General features: G+C 29.8%; 1 protein-coding gene across 1 annotated transcript; it reads left to right on the top strand.

Annotated features, from left to right (window-relative positions):
• The first annotated feature begins 266 nt into the window (after positions 1 to 266).
• Positions 267 to 4,570, top strand: LOC111041525. The gene is made up of 4 exons (XM_022325806.1): positions 267 to 366; positions 464 to 510; positions 3,629 to 4,024; positions 4,088 to 4,570. The coding sequence occupies exons 1-4, from the start codon at positions 267 to 269 to the stop codon at positions 4,484 to 4,486; spliced, it is 942 nt and encodes a 313-aa protein (XP_022181498.1). The 3' UTR covers positions 4,487 to 4,570.
• The last annotated feature ends 13,936 nt before the right edge of the window (positions 4,571 to 18,506 follow it).

Genomic DNA, 18,506 nt, shown 5'->3' with positions numbered 1-18,506 from the left:
TGAATCCATCGCTGAGAAGAATTGAGAGGAGGAAAGACCAAATCACTGATACAAATTGGAGAATAGAGCCATCTATCTTTAGGTTATCAATTATAATATCAGACATGGAGAACTCTCAATAGAATGATAGTAGGCGTAGGCAGATCAAAAGATAATATGTTTAAATATAGTTACCCTAACGATTCCGTCACAAAATGCCGATGTAACCAAAAACAGACAATGATATACCGAGGCACCTAGCATGCGTAATGAATTCTAACTAATGCATGGAAGAGGACCTGTTGCAAGAAAACCTAAGAGAGATGAAGGTTGCCCTTTTCTGGACTGAGGAAGTGTTCTACGCCGATAGACTCCTACAACTAGGTGGTGGGCTATACCTAATTGTTGTGTATAAACGTACGGTTGCCCAAAATTACAGGACTGGCTTAATAATTTATAAATACGTATATTCCATATATTATAGACTTAATAAATGCCAAAGGAGCCCAAGATTATATATATAGTAACAAAGTAAGCCATCGACTATGATCTAGCAATAAATTAGTTAGAAGAAATAGATACAATAACACAAAAAAAGATGACTTGGCAGCAGCACCCGTGCAGCGTTGACTGTACAATATCTCCCAATCCACACTCGAACACCTCGTAGACGAGGCTGCAATGGAAACGGTCTGGAAATCTCTCCAAAATAGGTCTCACGCGTAGGTATCACACGACGTGGTCGTTACTCGCTGGACTGCATGCACGGGGTGTATGTACATGGCATAAAGACTCACCGAAAGCAACCAAACAACAATGTCACCTTGGCCGATTGCAGGGCAAAAAAAACTTGGGCCCGCAAGAGGTGAGAAGTTTCATCCGACTCTGCAGCATAAACGACAGACAGATCGAGGTCGACCGTATTTGGTGGCGATAAGTAAGGGACGGAGGATGCTCTGGAGCTTTGACGCCGGCAGAGCGGTGATACGAGGCGGTTTTAAACTTGCGCGGCGCGACAACCGTTCCGTATTCGAACGGGAAGAAATTTTGACAAATGCTATATACGCTTAAACCTAAAATTTAGAATTTACTTTAATTATTTTATTGTATTCTATTTAACCGTATATTCGCATATTTTTAATAAATAAATAAATTGTAATTCATGATTTATATTGTATCAATTTTAAGTGTCCAGGACGAGAAAAAAAATATAGTTAGGAATATTATTTTATTATGTAAATATTGAACAATAAAATATTTCAACGATGCAAACTTAATAGAGTCAAGTTTAGTATTATTCTTGTAATTTGCCCTTAAATGTTCTATTAATATTTCTCATCGTTTTCGATATTGTGTTTTGACTCTTCAATTGGATGTTTGGATTTCTAATTATTTAATTATTAGTGTCTGTAAAAATGTTACTTGGTCAAAAAACTTGAAAATGTCAAAGTTCCCTTTAAGTGGTTTTTAGCGGAAATTAATAAAAAAATTTTTTTAAATCTGAGATTTGAAAATTCAATACAATATTCCTAATAAGATTATCTACGTTTCTCAAAAACTATAAATAAAATGTCTACAGGAAAGTCAAATTAAGTTGTTATGAGCGTTTAAAGTTTAAATGTTTAGAAAATTAGATATTTACTCAATTCCTCATGAAGTGATTTTCTTATTTTGTAGTAATTCAAAAACGAGTAACCCTAGTTACTTGAAATTTACATTATATTATGTTTATTTTATCATTTTCTATACTTCATAAAATTTTCAAAATATTTTGAATTGTGTTGAGCTGATAACTGATATTTTCAGTACACAATTTTTTTGTTTTTTTTTTTTCTGTAAAAGTCAATAAAATTTTATTCGTTTTGTCAAAAAGCTTGAAAATTTAATACGAGGTATCTGATATATTGTTACAACAATAGTTGAAAAATATTAAAAATACATTATAAGGAGGTTTTTTTTATATGCATTTAAAGTTCAAATTTAACAAAATTATCAAATCGAAAATGTAGAAATTATTTTGTAGTTAAAAATGTAGAAAATATTCAACTTTTATAGCTGAGAATTTAAAATTGAAAACAAGATTCCACGTTACCAGGTTATTCTGTAAACAAAAAACTAAAAATATAAAACCACATTTTTTTAATAGTTATTTTATTTTTAAATTGGATGAAATTCCATAATAAATAACTAAGAATAACAATTTGTTGTTGTACTTTAAAAATATTATTCATGGGTACTTGAAACTTCTAAAGTATATTATTATATACAATTAATATAATTTATGCCAAAGCATTAATTCAACCTATCTGCTACAGTAGTAATAATAGTATCAATATAATTGTAATATAAATTATTATAATAGGACGACAAACAATCTCCTCTAAAAATCGCTGAGGATATTAAATCATTGTACTCAAATTTAACAACATCTAATAATTAGAAAATTAAGAATTATTAGATTCTAATACAGTGACCCACGTGTAACGTCACCCACTTATCCACTTTTTTATTTTTTGTAGAGTCTTTAGACCCCTCAATTCACAACCAAAAACATAAATAAATTATATTACCCTATACCTATCAAGAAAGAGGAGTAATATATTATTAAAAAGGGTTATACCTACTATTAATTCTATACAGAAAACCATAATACATGCAAAATTGGTTGCATTGTGCAGTAAAATATAATATATATATTTCTAATATATAATATATTTTTTATAATATATATATGTCGCATCCACATCGCGTTATTATACATTTCACGAAACGGACAACGTTTGCATCCATTTCGCGAAATGGAACCGTGGTTTCTCCACTTCACGTAATTACACAATATGGATGATATTTCGTGAAATGGATACCTAAACCATCATCGACGGAACTTGTTCCGTCATTTGGATGTCCATATAGCAAAACTTAAAAAAACTCTAATTTAATTATTATTTTTAAGTAAATGTTTTACAAATTGGTACTTTAATACAAACTATTATGCTTACCGTCATTTGGATGTCCATATATAGCTGTTTGCTTGGAGTGACAAAAATTCTTATCTGCTCTATTATAAACGAGTAAACGACAGTCACAATATTGCATTTAGATATCATCTATTTTATAAGTATTATTATCGGTCGATAATCGTCGACAATTCGACTATTATCGGTAGATAATCGTCGGCAATTCGACCCACCAATGCATACCAGTTTTCATTTTGCTAAGTTCGTTGAATACATGTGTGTTTAGTGTTTGCAATTTGTGTATAAGAAAGTTATTATTTTTTCCTTTTATATACTTCGTTAGTAAATAAATAAAATAATGTCGTTTGACGAAAAAAATGAGTTTTATAAAAAACCATTGTTCATGGTCGACCCAGACACCCGCAGAGCCAGGGAAGTATTGAAAGGATTGCAATTTGTGTATAAGAAAGTTATTATTTTTTCCTTTTATATACTTCGTTAGTAAATAAATAAAATAATGTCGTTTGACGAAAAAAATGAGTTTTATAAAAAACTCGATTTATATTATAATGATAAACCTGGCAAAAAACCACACAGCATCGACGAAAGAAATTCTATGATTCAAAATTTAGTAAAAGCCAAATTAAATAAGTAAGTTATTTAATTAATTCAATCCAATTCGACAGAAATAGATTAGTATACTTCAAGATAACAAAACAAAGAAATGGTCAATTGGACTACAATTTGTTCAATTTCAAAAAAATAGTTCTCATCATCGTGTGATTGGTAGGTCACCGTATAAGGCTTTATTTGGGAATGATCCGAAAGTTGGATTAGCTACATCCAATTTACCAATAGAAATTTTACAAAAATTGGTAACGGAAGAAGACTTAGAAGAAATCTACAAAGAAGAAAGTGAGATCGAAAAAATAACTGTTCCATGTAATGTTTGCGGAACAGAATGTTGTATGGAAACGGACTCCGCCGAAGCAATTTTATGTAATTTATGTGAGAAGAATATAAAAATTAAGGAAGCACGTCATCTAGGCGCTATAGGAATAGAAAAGCAAGCCGAAAAAATGTTACAAGTAAAATAATTTTGATTTTTATAAAATTTACTTAAAATAATTAATTATTCCATTATGCTATAGGATAGTAAGATCAAAATACCAACATTTAAAGTTGGAGACTGTGTTGTAATCCCGGTTCCAAAGGTGGATAGAGGTCCTGCAGACCCAGCCAACATTATTGGAGTAGTGATTGGCCAAAAAAATGACCTTAACCATTTAGGAACTGAACATGGCATACTGAAAGGTTGGTATGGTCCTGGAACTATACAACCAGCCACATCAAATTTCATTGACATCGAGAAAGTAAATAAGACAAAAGAGATGTCATTAAGAGAAATTGTCTCTTCTTTAACTGGAGGTCAAGGTTTTTTAAGCTGTTGTTGTAAAGGCAAATGTCAAACTAAAAAATGTGCTTGTTTTAAAGGTAATTTAAAATGTAATTCTCGCTGCCATAACTCACAAACTTGTCTGAATAAATAATAGTTTGTATTAAAGTATTATAATATTATAATATTTGTAAAACATTAAATATAATATGTAAAAATTAGTAAGCATAATAGTTTGTATTAAAGTACCAATTTGTAAAACATTTACTTAAAAATAATAATTAAATTAGAGTTTTTTTAAGTTTTGCTATATGGACATCCAAATGACGGAACAAGTTCCGTCGATGATGGTTTAGGTATCCATTTCACGAAATATCATCCATATTGTGTAATTACGTGAAGTGGAGAAACCACGGTTCCATTTCGCGAAATGGATGCAAACGTTGTCCTTTTCGTGAAATGTATAATAACGCGATGTGGATGCGACATATATATTATATTTAAATACCTAACTTTTATTACTTAACAACGCCCATTTTATTGTCTACTGTGACAAAATTTAGTAGCGAAGAATGACAATAATGATGTATACATAGTAAAAGTGTGAAAGAACAAAAATAATATTGTTAATTAATAAATGCGTTATATTTTATTATCATATCCAGAATCGACGACTGATGGACTGGTATAATACCACACAGCAACTTGTAAATATAATTGTATCTATATAATTACTAATATTTGTCTATTAAAACATTTGATGATTTGGTCATTTTAAAGACACATCAATTTCCAAACATACTGTTAGGAATACTTCATTAAAAGCCACAAGCAATTTTAGACAATAATATAACGGTTTGTTAGTTATACCATAGTACCATACAGAGCACATGGTCGGACGACTGCTGAGTGATAACATTGTGGCAACTATCGTGGGCCATGGCACTGCTGCAGTCGTATCGACAATCGACTGTTATGAACATAAGTATAAAATTAAAATAATCATAATTGGACACACCTGATGGTGGCATACCTGTGTCGTACCCTAAATAAAATAACAATACGTAAAATTAATATGCTGTATCTATTACAATATAAATACACTATTATGCACTTGTAACATGTAAAATATGAAAAAAAAAATTGTACGCTCCAGGTATTATTAAACACTTTAATATCTTCCATCACTTAACTCTATGCTTTGAACGATTATCGAGAAACATGCAAAAAAATGCTTAGCTCTAAATGTATTAATATAACAATCATACACTAATAACGCACTAGACCTTGATAACGAGTGACCATGTAACCGCACATACTTTGATTTAAATTTCTTTATACTTATTTTAATAAAATTGACTTATATTTTTTTCTTAGGTCAATGGTTCCAGTCAAGTGCTGTAAGTTATAATATAGTTCCAAAACCTTAATCAAATGTATATATATTTTTTTTTTCATTAAAATTTTCTATCAGTACGTAGTGACACAATTGGTAAATGCGATACAAAAATATATACAATGTATATTATACATACAGTGTCTTTACAAAATTAATAATGTAATCAGAGAGAAAAAAACATTCATAAAGAAATAAACATTTAATATTTGACACATTTAGTATTCATATTAAAAACATTTATACAGACGGGAAAAAAAAGTTTACAATTACTCAAACGTATAACATGCAGTATTTTGTGGAAAACAGCCACCATTTTGATGATTAGCGACACTTTCATCGGGAATTAAAAGCTGTCAGAATTCTGTGTACTGCATGTAAACGTATTACGAAAGATGAATAACCACTTATAAAAAATTGAATTTTTATGAAGATCGCTGCAACAGTTTAATATGTTAAAAACATATACTGCATCAGCTGCATTCCAAGCTTATGTCGAGGATCATAAGTAAGAAACCCCAAATGATCAACCCTCCAAACCCCAATAAAGCGGAATCCTGGGTATGCCACTGACATTGATATTTTGCCAGGTTGAGAATAGACAGTTCTAAATGTCCTCAAACTGTCTTTGCGATGTCATCATCAACTCAAGGTTGATATTATTTTTTTGATCCTTCGATAATGATATAGATTTATTGTTATGATCCGAGATTAAATGCACGAAAAATGCTGCCTTCAACTTCCCTAACTCATCTTGAAAATATCTGAGCACACTCCTCGGATTATAGTATGCTAATGACTACGGAGTCTTTGAATTTGACACATATGCAAAAAAAAATTTGACCAAACCAATTTGCAATTAACCTGGAAAAATTGATACATTTTTCGAATCGGTGTAAAATCGTTGGGCCAATATTTCATTGCTATTAATATTATGTAGCCATAACTCGTAAGTCATAGATTCATAACTCATAACGGATGTACCTACCATGAACTGGCCTTATTATTCGTTGTAAATACGTAGATTCCATAATAATAATTGGAGATTATTTTTTTCAAAAATGAAGATATAATATTATGTAAATCGAAATACAAGTAGTTTCTGAGTTAATATAGAAATATTATTGGTGCATTATAACAGCAATGAAAATATGTATAGACTACGATAATTTGAAAACTATTTTCATTAAAATTCATTACTATCGATTTATTACAATATTAAAATTTGTAAAAATTGCCTAAATATATAATACGAATTAGACTAAATATTAAATATATTTTTATATTTTATGTAAAAACATTAGTAAGGACTATTATTTTTAGCACCTATAAAAATAATTTAATAACCCAGAAAATATTTGTTTAAATTTTGATTTCATCATTTAAAAATAAATATCTACGAAGTATCGATTTATACAGTCAAAAAGGGTGGTTTTCTTTTGAGAAAAAAAGAGCTCGTATCAATCTTTGATACTTCTTCAATGACAACAAATTCTCAGTATTAAATTATCCCCGATTTAAAACTCCGTATTTGAATATTAATGCGTTATTAAAGAATAAAAGTGGGGTGAGCATGAGTGCTGCATAACATTGATCATTTTTGTAATTACCTATTCTGGTTGGACACGATTTCAATTTGGGCTATAATAACTGCCACAAGTATAATGTATGTATATCAAACTGCTTGTTAACGATATTATACCATTAATAATAATATCGAGTAGGTATATAATAATATTATATTGTATTACTTCATGGTGAAGTGCGTCGTTCGGAAGGTCGTGTGCATGTTATGGGTAGGTAGTATTGGTATTAATACTTACCTATCAGAATTGTGACATTATTATAATTATTATTATTAATTTCGTTTATGTCATCTGTCATTGCAACTATTATAATATGTTCCTCGGAAGTCATCGGATTCCCTTGATTGTTCGAAACTGTATAACCGCATAGGTAATAATGTTTCTATATATAATTTGTGCGTCCAGTTTCCATTGAACAATATTAATTGTAATTTGTATTCAATTTCGGGTTTTTTTCCTAAAATCCTTCAAGTACATAATAATTGTAATAATGTTGTATAATTACCGCTAGAGTCCTAATATGTTTTTCATTGAAATTGGGCGTGCAGTCGTATACGTTTGAGTCACTAACAAAAAGGTCACGTCATATTGGTACAACAAAATAATAAATTTGTATTTATTTTAAATTCTTATATTCAACATAATATGTCTCCTATAAATATAGATCCAATGTATAGTATAGACACCCTGTCTATATTACTACATAGTATTCACTTAAATTGAGCACCCTGATCAATTAAGTAAATACTCAAAATTGTTGTAATTTTGAAAAAAGGTTATTAACATTAGTGTTTGAAGTAGGTACTACTACTTTATCTACTTGTAAAATAAATAAATTCTAAATTATAGGTTGCCGATGAAAAATAATCAAAAACCTAAAAAAAAATGTATAAGACACATGTTTTCTTCAAAAACACAAAATTTGACTCAGAAAATGATACAGTAACACAACTTGGATATGGGTCACCCCATTTAATATGTTTTCATGGAATTAAAATTTGTCAGGCTCATATTGAACTCAAATAAAAATATTGTTTCTTTATACGCGTCTTCGATGATTTTAATTTGCAAATTTTCTAAAAACTATTTATAACTTCATCTATCCATTGCACAATATAAGCTTGACGAGAAAATGTTCAGCACGCCATTTTACTTAAAAAGGGGCTGTAAGATACAATTGTACGTAATACGTTGGAGCCCATATTGTCATCAATGATGGCGTTGCGTAATAATTGTTTTCAAATTCCAAGCGCATTTGGTAAACTTCAATTATTTAAATTCTTGCACGACGACCTCTTTTATTTGTAAAGAATCCGTGAAATAATAACCAGAGCGATTACAAAATAATGCAAATGATAGTTCGTTTTTACAACGATCAAAGGCTAATATTATTTTAGAATATTACTTAAATACATTATCAAAAAATTATTTTTTAACTCAGACAGAGCGTATTTTTCTGTCCACAATTTTAGAGCAATTTTAGTCGAATGATTAGGTGAGTCATAGTTGGAATTGGACCGGTTTTTGATCAATTATTGATAAGTCTTATTATTTTTGAAAATGTCAATGCCTAAAATATTACAATGATAAATCCATAAACAACAATTGAATTTATCTAAATGTTGAATTGAAATAATAACAGTACAAAAAGAAATAATTATCAAAAATGATTTTAAAAGGACCTGGTCGTACTTTTTTCTTGCAAAAAAATTAGTTCGTTACTTCTCTCCATTTCGTTAATATTATATTGCATGTTAAACTAATGAAAGACTTTGAAAACCTATTTTTTAAATTCCAATGTAAATAAAATATTATTGGTTTAGAAGATTGGTATTAAAAAGCATGTTACACCCGCTTGGAGCTTGCTCCATCAGTATACGTCTTACAAAATATGTATTATAAATTTATAAATGTAAAAGAAGGCGAATTTTCGTTCAGCAGTACCAATTCTATTTTGTGTAAAAAGCTTTATATTATCTCTGATTTTGGAATGAAGTATCTTTAATTATGGAACTAAAATTTAATACATGCTTTTACGTTGGTTCTTGAGATATTTAGATTTTTTAATGTGTTAAAACGCTCATTACTTGCTTGATTAATACAAATATCCCAAAAAAATACTCGAAAATAAGAGGGCGTAAAACCACTCATAATTTATCCATGAAAGCATGTGACAAACTTATTGAGAAAATTATATTCTCAGTAAATTTATTGAATTTGTGTAATACATATTTTAGCAGCATTGAAATCATCTAATATTTATATATATATATATTAGTATACTTTTTCTGTTGTCATGAGACATTTAGAATTTGTATTAAAAATTTGATAATCTAAACACATAAAAGCAACTAGCAAGATATAATTAAGTAAACAATATGATATAATGTGCAATCAATTTAACTACCCTCGTGGTGATTCGACTGTGAATCCACGTGGACAAACGAATATTTTGCACAATCGAGAGTTTATCCAGCACAATATTCATGATGTGTGAACAACAATGAACACACTATTATTATTGAAATTTTTTTTTTTTTTAATATTTCTTGTCATCTTGTGTAATAACAACTTTTAACGTTTCACCGTATTATTATATTATGTATAGGTATTGTACATACCATATTCAATATTGTGTTTAATGGTTTGACGAACCAATAATTGATTCTATGTGAAATAAAATAGTTATTGTCATAGGCGTGACTCTTTTTCTCCATTCACTTGTGGACTGATGTATACATGCCCCCAAAATAAATCATTTTTTTCTGATTTTTAGCAGTATAATAGCCTTGTTATAAATAAAATGTCTGATTAATGTCGAGTATTACATTTGACATTAAATGTGCATGTAAAGTGATTGTAAGGACGACGTACTACTACAGTCGTATAACAATTTTTATTAGTTAATTTAGCCAATATAGGTGAGCAGCGGCAGTAACATTTATTAGTTCAAAACTTGAGTTTGAATTCCGATTATAGTGATGAGTTATAACTAGATTAAGGACTTATTTATGCATTTGAATATGTTTTCTTGTTGATCCAATTGTATGCTAAGTAACTAGTAAGCACAAAATGCGATTTACAACGTTGTCAATGAAATGACTAAATTAAATTAAAAAAACTGTTTAGTGCATAGTAATATATATTTTGTGTATTTTGAAATGTTTGGGTATTTAGGGCATATTATTGATTTAATTTACATACTTCGATGTCTTGGTGCATATTTTGAATTTTGATAGTTAGTAGGAACTTGGGAATAAAACATGTTTTGATAAGTATTTTTCGAGGAACTAAATGTTCATCGATTAATTTGAGTTTCTCTCCATATAGATCGATACCAAATCTTTACGACTAATGGGCAGTTTAGATTACGACAGACCATAATATGGTCAAAAGCAGTTTACTGTCCAATTTTTACTTGTACTTTTGTTTGATTAAATTATAATTGCTGGTAATATTACTATTTACTAATTTTCATATTAAATTTATGTTGAGAGCAACTAGCCATTATTCACAGCTGACCATGAAAGCCGCCATATACCTACAGGAACTGTGTATTTTTGAACCAATTCAATAGACTAAAAATTTTAATTTCATCGTTCGTCAACATTGTTGTAGAATTTGAATTTACATCGTAGGTACCTTACTTCCAATAAACCAATAGGTATCCACCCAATAATTTGATAGTTACTATATTTTGTGTTAGACATCAATTACAGTTGTATAACTACGAAGCTGCAAAGTATTGATCAAAATATGTATTATCAATAACATATTAATAACATTTACACAAGTACTTATTATTTTGATAATTTTTTTTGGAATAATATACAATAACACAATATAAAATACTTTGTAAAGTCACTGAAAATTGTCTACTTTTGGTATTGTATCATTTTTCTCCGTATTTTAATGCACAACTATATAGGCATACAGCATTATAAGCCGGTATATTTACTATTTGTTTTTATTGCGTAGTTATAATCATTCCACATTTTTTATTTCAGAATAATTTGCCAATAATCAAACTCTTATAGGAAAGTGAATTAAGTTCGCATCAAATCGTATTGTGATTTGTTGTGTAGTTTAATCTCAACAGTCAACAATATCATTTTTTGTTCAAATACCTACAGCAAACATCATAGCCAATAACAGAATCGTGAATATTGCAAACAAATATAATACAATAAATTAATATACATTGTTGTAGTTTGGATTCACCCAAGTATATAGGTACTGAAACGTGAAGGTTCGTAAATGAACCAATATGTAATGTAATATTATATTTGATTACTTTCAGAATGGCGAGAGAAGTGACCTTGGGGAATCGTTATTAATTAATATACGAATGACGTATTCCAAGCAAAAAAAAAAAAAAAATAGTAATAATAAATATAGTTAATTAAACGTTAATTATTACAATATCATTGATCCGTACCAAAAAAAAAAAATATTTACTCGTTTATTTTGAAATCCAAGCGCGATTCCAAAAAATGTTTATTATTATTATCATAACATAATATAGGTAGGCAGGTAGGTAGGTATTATGTTTATGCAGCAATAAATTATTATAATAATGTTTACCAGTATAACCTTTGAGTATTGTGCGACGAAATTAGAACCTAGCATTACGTATAATGTTGGTATGGATAGTTGCTTGGAGATTAATTCCATTTTCCTCTTACAGCTAAAATAGAATAACAGTGTAATGACTACCTATAATGACTAATAATTATTATAATATTTGACTACCTACGGACAATCGAAAATAATAACAAATTAATGTAGGAGGCAGTAGGCACCTAATAAAATATCGTATTGTACATTCAATTATTATATTGCATACTTGAAAGACGATTAGTCACGAAGGATGTTCGTAATAACACGGTTCACATTAATGACAATATCAACGTCCGGAAACATCAAAGGACATTTCACTGCCTTTTTAGAAAATCAACCGTTTTAGCCGGTACCTTATATTAATATGTTATTATTGTGATTTGTGACATTGGCACACACAATTGTAGGCGTATTTATTTTTTAGGTAACTGCGGTGGCAATTATCATTGTACAATTAATAATACTACGAGTTACATTATTGAAAGCTACCGAACGTCGTCTTACGTTAAATTTACGAGTGCATAGACTGTAGACCCTTCGAAAACGCGGGTTGTCGATTACATCATTTCTCTGGCCTATAACGATATCACTTAGACCATCGGGTATAGTCTATAATATATAGGCCAAATGAATATTTATCAGTGGTACAAAATTATAGGGACGGAAAATATTTCGTGTACTTCAAATTTAACATTTATTTTGAAGTTTAGCGGATATATTCGAGCTTTGCCAGCCATGTTTACTTAAAATTCCTTGGTCACATGATAATGACCCTGCTAATATGCTTGGACTATCTTCTTTCGGAAGGCGTACTGCAAGTATTGTTATTGTCCGTGACGTGTTGTGGAGTGGTAAAATTGAGTCATCCGCCCTTGTATCGCTGATACGTTTTACATTTTAATAGGTGCCTACCTCAGGCGTTCGTCTCGGTCCACGGCTCCTCTTTATGTTCCACACATGTCTCCATCAATTATTTTAAAACTTTAAATTTTTTATGTATTTTAATTAAATAATGTAGGTAAGTAGGTAACTAGTAATAGTTAAGAAATCACTCATCACTCATGTACTAAGGCCCGATACATGGGTTTAGTACGTATATATTAATAAAATAACAAAATAATATATATTATACAGAAGCCAGTTCTATTCAATCATTAAAATATTATTCGAATTTTATTCTTTGGCTTTAAAAATCGGTTTCCTCATCTACTAATCCAACAAAAATAATATTAAATACGTTTCATATGTACATCAGAGCATCGAAGCATAAAACTTAATATGATCACTGCCATAATTAACTTTCATGTTATGGCACTGACAAAACCACTTGAAACTTAATAAACCGTACTAATAACGAAACAATATCTTTTTCATCACTTGTTGATGTTTGCATAAATATTGATGATTACTTCATTAATCTATTTGGAGCACTGAATGATACGATATTGTAAGGAAAAAACACTTCGTTGAACTCTGCAGGACGAACGTCATTAGATAAACTGTAAGGAAGGAATTTCCACATTAAATAGGTTTAGCTGAATTGGTCACATGAAGATCTCACACGGATACTTGATGGCAAAGATTGAACATCCATTATAGCATGAGGTACAAATGACAATCAAATAAATTGTCGTCCACTGTCCAAATCGTGCAAAAGATCTGGCACAAATTCCTGCACATATCAGTATGCTACATAATGTGTATGAAACAAATTAATCATTCGCAGATGTAAATTAATTTAAAAAATGAAAATCGGAGTGTATAAATTATTCTAATGTAAAGAATATTTATTACATTTTTATATTTTTACGTCTTTTTTCCTTTCTAGTATTATCGTTCTAGTAGTATTTATACAATTTTTTTATTCCTCTTGGAATATTGTTTTCTAAAAGTTTCTCTTTAACATAGATATTTTGCTTAGGATAAAGCAGTATTTAGGCAAGATTTATTGTTATATAATTTAATTATAATTGAAGTAGGTACCTACCTAATTAAGATCGAAATATCCATTAAAAAAAAAAAGATAACGTCGCCTTACCCATGACTCCAACTATTCTTTTACCAAGCCGTTGTGTGTGTGTTTGTGTTTAGAGATGTAACTTGAACATATTTTTTTTCATCGACATTTTTAGAAAATGTTAACATATTCATACATGATTAACTTTTGAGGTTGTTATTGGTATGTTAGTTAAATGTTAATTATTTAATTAGAAATTAAACCACTGTGAATATGAACTAAAATTAAAATATATAAGTACCTACGTGGCTACATGTATAAAACGTATATTTTATTTATTATAAATGGTTGTGACTTATGTGGTATTCTACGAAAACTATGTTCAATGTTATTTATAATTACTCATAAAAAGTAGTTTGTGTAAAATTGTGGAAATAACTCAAAAAATAAATAACAAAATATGGAAAAATCAATAAAACGGTTATAACCTTAACATTTATACTGAAGTAAAAATACAACATTTTATTACCGAGATAAGTTTGTTTGGGTTTTTGACTTCCTATATGAGGAATACCTAATACTCAAATAATGGGTTAATAGTAATATGTAATACACAAGTAAGTTTAAATAAAATTATGTAGGTTAAAATATATACCAGTTTTATATTTTAGACATACATATTATAACACCAAAGAATTTATTTGATGATTTTCATCCTGTTGGGCCTTTCCCCTTAAATAAATATTATTGTTATTATTGCGCCGCCGTGCGAGGTTAGCGTCCTCTCCGGCCTGTCCGGTGCAGCAGACGACCGGATCATCACGTTGTACAAATATAGGAACACGCACATCACGCTTTTATTGCATGGGATAGGTTGCCTACCCAGGTGTATAATAAAGTAACGAAGTGTGTAGACGGACGCACGGCGCGGACAATAATATATAAATATAATATTATACGTATTTTGATTGCGCGACGAAAGAAAAATAATAATATAACGTTACAACACACGCGCGTCGTGTATTTGCCAGTCGCCACCGTTTAATTGAATTGCGTGCATGTGTGGATCTCCGAAAAATAAAACGGAATTTCGCACCGGTTCCGAAACGTGGTCTCCTCTGAGTGTGCTTGTGGTGTGTGTGTGTGTGTGTGTGTGTGTGTGTGTGTGTGTGTGTGTGTGTGTGTGCGCACTGTACCTATATCACGAGGCCGATCGCGTAACCGTATATAAACGTAATGTCATTGTCATGATATACCCATGATATTATGCCTAGCTAATGATATGTATCCATACACACGATGATTCATTTGGAGGTAAGCACTCAATACCACGAAACGTATAAACGTTTTCGGAAGTTCAGTTTTTTAGGCTAATTTCGAGTAATCACGTGTAATTATTTGTACGAAACAAAATTTTGTATTCGATTCTGAGCGTAGCGATGAAAGTATCGTTTTTCAATATTATGTGTTTTATTTGTGCCTGGAAACATTTTATTGGGTGGAAGAAAAATGATCTGATCACCAACTAGAATAAATCTAAACTGAACATTTTATGTATCAACAAACAAATAGTCTGAGCCGAAAATTATTTCCGATTGCTGGAAAAAAATATGACGTAATTAAACATGATCAATCTTTCACGCATTTCCAAGTACCTAAGCCGAACAAATACAATTTGTTTGACCCTCCGACTGGCACTGACACGCAGACCATCGAGAAAGATTGAGAATAGATTGTCGAAAACGATAAAAAAGATATTCCAGATCTCACAGGTCAATGCTCGACTGTTATCTTTCTGTATTTCCACGGATATAGCCTAAAGAATAATAGAAAGATACCGTCTGTTCAATAAAATATTTAAAAAAACATAGCAAGTTGTCTTCTACCAATCACCATCAGATAACACTGCCATTGAAGAGTAATTTGTTTATGTTTCGAATTTTCGCGACCGTTAGTTATATTATTATTTATAAGATGTTTATATAAAGATAGTACAATATTGTAATAAACGATGAAACTTGATATTTCTGTTATTTTTTTTCAAGATGGTGGCATGGGGGTTCGATAACACAAAAGTAACATTAACTTAATAAAAATAAAATATCCAAAAGTATCTAGATGAAAAGGATAAAAGGGTAAATGTGTTTTTATTTAAATTAAAAAAGATAGTTATGTATATTTGTTAGACTACGTGATCTGTGCTCAAAACTGACCTGTCCTGCGTGTTTTTATTGGTAAATCCGTAGTAGATAATATTCGTAAATCGTAATAATATAATATTTCCAGGAAAACAACTAAAACGTTTAAAACGTGTGCGCAGGAATGCACAGTACATTTTTTTTTATTACTAAATATACCTAACTCATCACGAAATCATTGTGTTTTTCTGCCGTCACAGCTGACCGATCGAAAATAACGCAACATTATATTATTATTAGTGACTATCGTATATCAGAGTTATTTTAAATGTTGTAACTGTTTTTAATGTTTTCACATTTAAAACTACTACCCTAGTACCTACTGCATACCACCATTTGGTAGCAGACGCTGATATTAACAAATTACAAACAATTCCATTATTACTGAATGTTTTTTTCAAAAATCGTGCAAAAATAAACGATAATGATGTACCTATGTGTAATTTTATTAATTATTTATGCATAGAAAAAATCTACATAAATTGCAGTATATGACTGAAATTTTCATCTAAGAATGATAGCATGTAAAATATAATAAAATTAAAAAAAAATATATTTTCATCTAGGAGATATAAGTCTGAACACTGTGTATCAGATGATTAAATTGGAAGAAAATTAATTGTCATTAAATCGTCTCATCAAAGTAAGTTATATATAGACCATACGTTATATAGGTATGTACTATGTACTAGTATATTTCAAAAATTTACAACTGCAATAAGCAGTGCCTGAGGGCAGATTTTAAAAAGCTGTACTTTACTATTCTTCTATATTATACCCATCAAAAACAAATACATTTTTTTCGGCTCTTTTCCTAAAAGACATCACTTAGTTTTATTTGCTTTCCACTCAAATTAAAAAAGATAAAAAATTAAAAACAATGATATATAAAAAGAAACCTTTAGCTTCAAATGAAAATGTGTGTTTTTCTTTTAATCGGGCTCGGTTACTCTCATGTTGTAATGGCCGTAGGCCATCCTTATTCTATGGACGAGACTAAGAGAGTGTACTAAAATAATTACCTGATGATGAATATAAATAAAAATTTTAAACTGTAAATATGAAGTTCAATTGTCGCACAAAGTGACATAATACAAAAAAACGCGATAGATACCACCGTGTATTACTCATCAGTGTCAGAATGTATACCACCAGTGTTGAATCTAGAAAATTGTTATGGGGCGACTAATTTTTATTCATTGGTCATACATTTTAGTAATATTGTTTGTATTATTATAATTATTTATTACAATTGATTTAGTACTTACATTTGACATATATATCATAATATTATATAAATATTATTTATTTTGTATTTTTAAATAAATCTAATGTGGCGTGTTTTGGCGCATTCACCCCTCCTGTAGTATCATGGGTACCTGGATTAAACACTGTAGTATACTGTATGGTGTAGGTATATTATTATAAAGAATATTAAGAAAATAAAAATGCTTTCTTGCCTTTCTTTTACAACATCCAACCCCAAAAATGTGGATATTTCATTATATCAAGTAGGCATATTTTTTAAGAATTAATAAATCTGCTTAAAAACGAGAAAATTTTACTATACGTACTTATTTTCAATTTAAAATAGTAGATAATATTATATTGATACTATTGTTCGTATCGTTTATTAATTTGTATTATCGTCTACATAAAAATATACAACTACGGAAGCAATAATAAAGTGAAGCAGGTAGCGTACAGGAACATAAGACGTATTCTATAGGACGACCGCTTCAGGAAGGCATACAAATAATAAGAATAAAAAACGCATGTGATATGATCGGAGGAGTAAACTGCACGTTTTCGTGACTATGTTTTTCATTATTATAAAATGATGAATTCAGCGGACACCAGCAACCGATATTTCCGTACAATTAAGCGAAAAAATTATTATCAAATAACATAATAATTTAATGCGAATCGTGTACACGTACTTGAACGAGACTCGTGAACTGTTATGACGTAATTAATAGTGCTCGTATTTTGTGGAAAATGTTTTATTTTTTGGGCGTCGAATCTGATACACAGAGAATTACCGAGCGTGCTCCCTCCCAGTTTTGCCATTAATACTGAATTTATTCAAATTCTGAATAATGTATGGGACTTAAACAGAGTACAGACTTTAGACCTACTTCGGACCTTAATTTCAATTATATTTAGATTTTCACACGTTTTAGGGGGGGTTTCGTTTTGGCGATACAATGTTTTTTTCAAACAAGAACCAACATTTTTCACTGACAATTGTCAACAGATCATTTTTGGAAATGGCTCATATATTTAAATCAGCATTTGAATGAGTAAGAAGTTTTAAGTTATTCAACTTTGAGCACGAATAATAACAATTACATAATAATGGGAGGCTGCAATGGTTTAAAAAAATTAGTAATCCGTAAGTATACATGTAGAATTAC

Source organism: Myzus persicae, unplaced genomic scaffold (genome assembly GCF_001856785.1).
Source record: "Myzus persicae strain clone G006 unplaced genomic scaffold, MPER_G0061.0, whole genome shotgun sequence".
Taxonomy (NCBI): domain Eukaryota; kingdom Metazoa; phylum Arthropoda; class Insecta; order Hemiptera; family Aphididae; genus Myzus; species Myzus persicae.
Note: the sequence above shows the minus strand (reverse complement) of the source record. Positions and strands in the feature narration are given on the sequence as shown.

Coding starts and splice junctions, on each gene's coding strand:
- LOC111041525 (XM_022325806.1), top strand. CDS start 267: ATGGAAGAGGACCTGTTGCAAGAAAACCTAAGAGAGATGAAGGTTGCC. Junction 367..463: donor TAGACTCCTACAACTAGGTG/GTGGGCTATACC, acceptor CATATATTATAG/ACTTAATAAATGCCAAAGGA. Junction 4,025..4,087: donor AAGCCGAAAAAATGTTACAA/GTAAAATAATTT, acceptor ATTATGCTATAG/GATAGTAAGATCAAAATACC.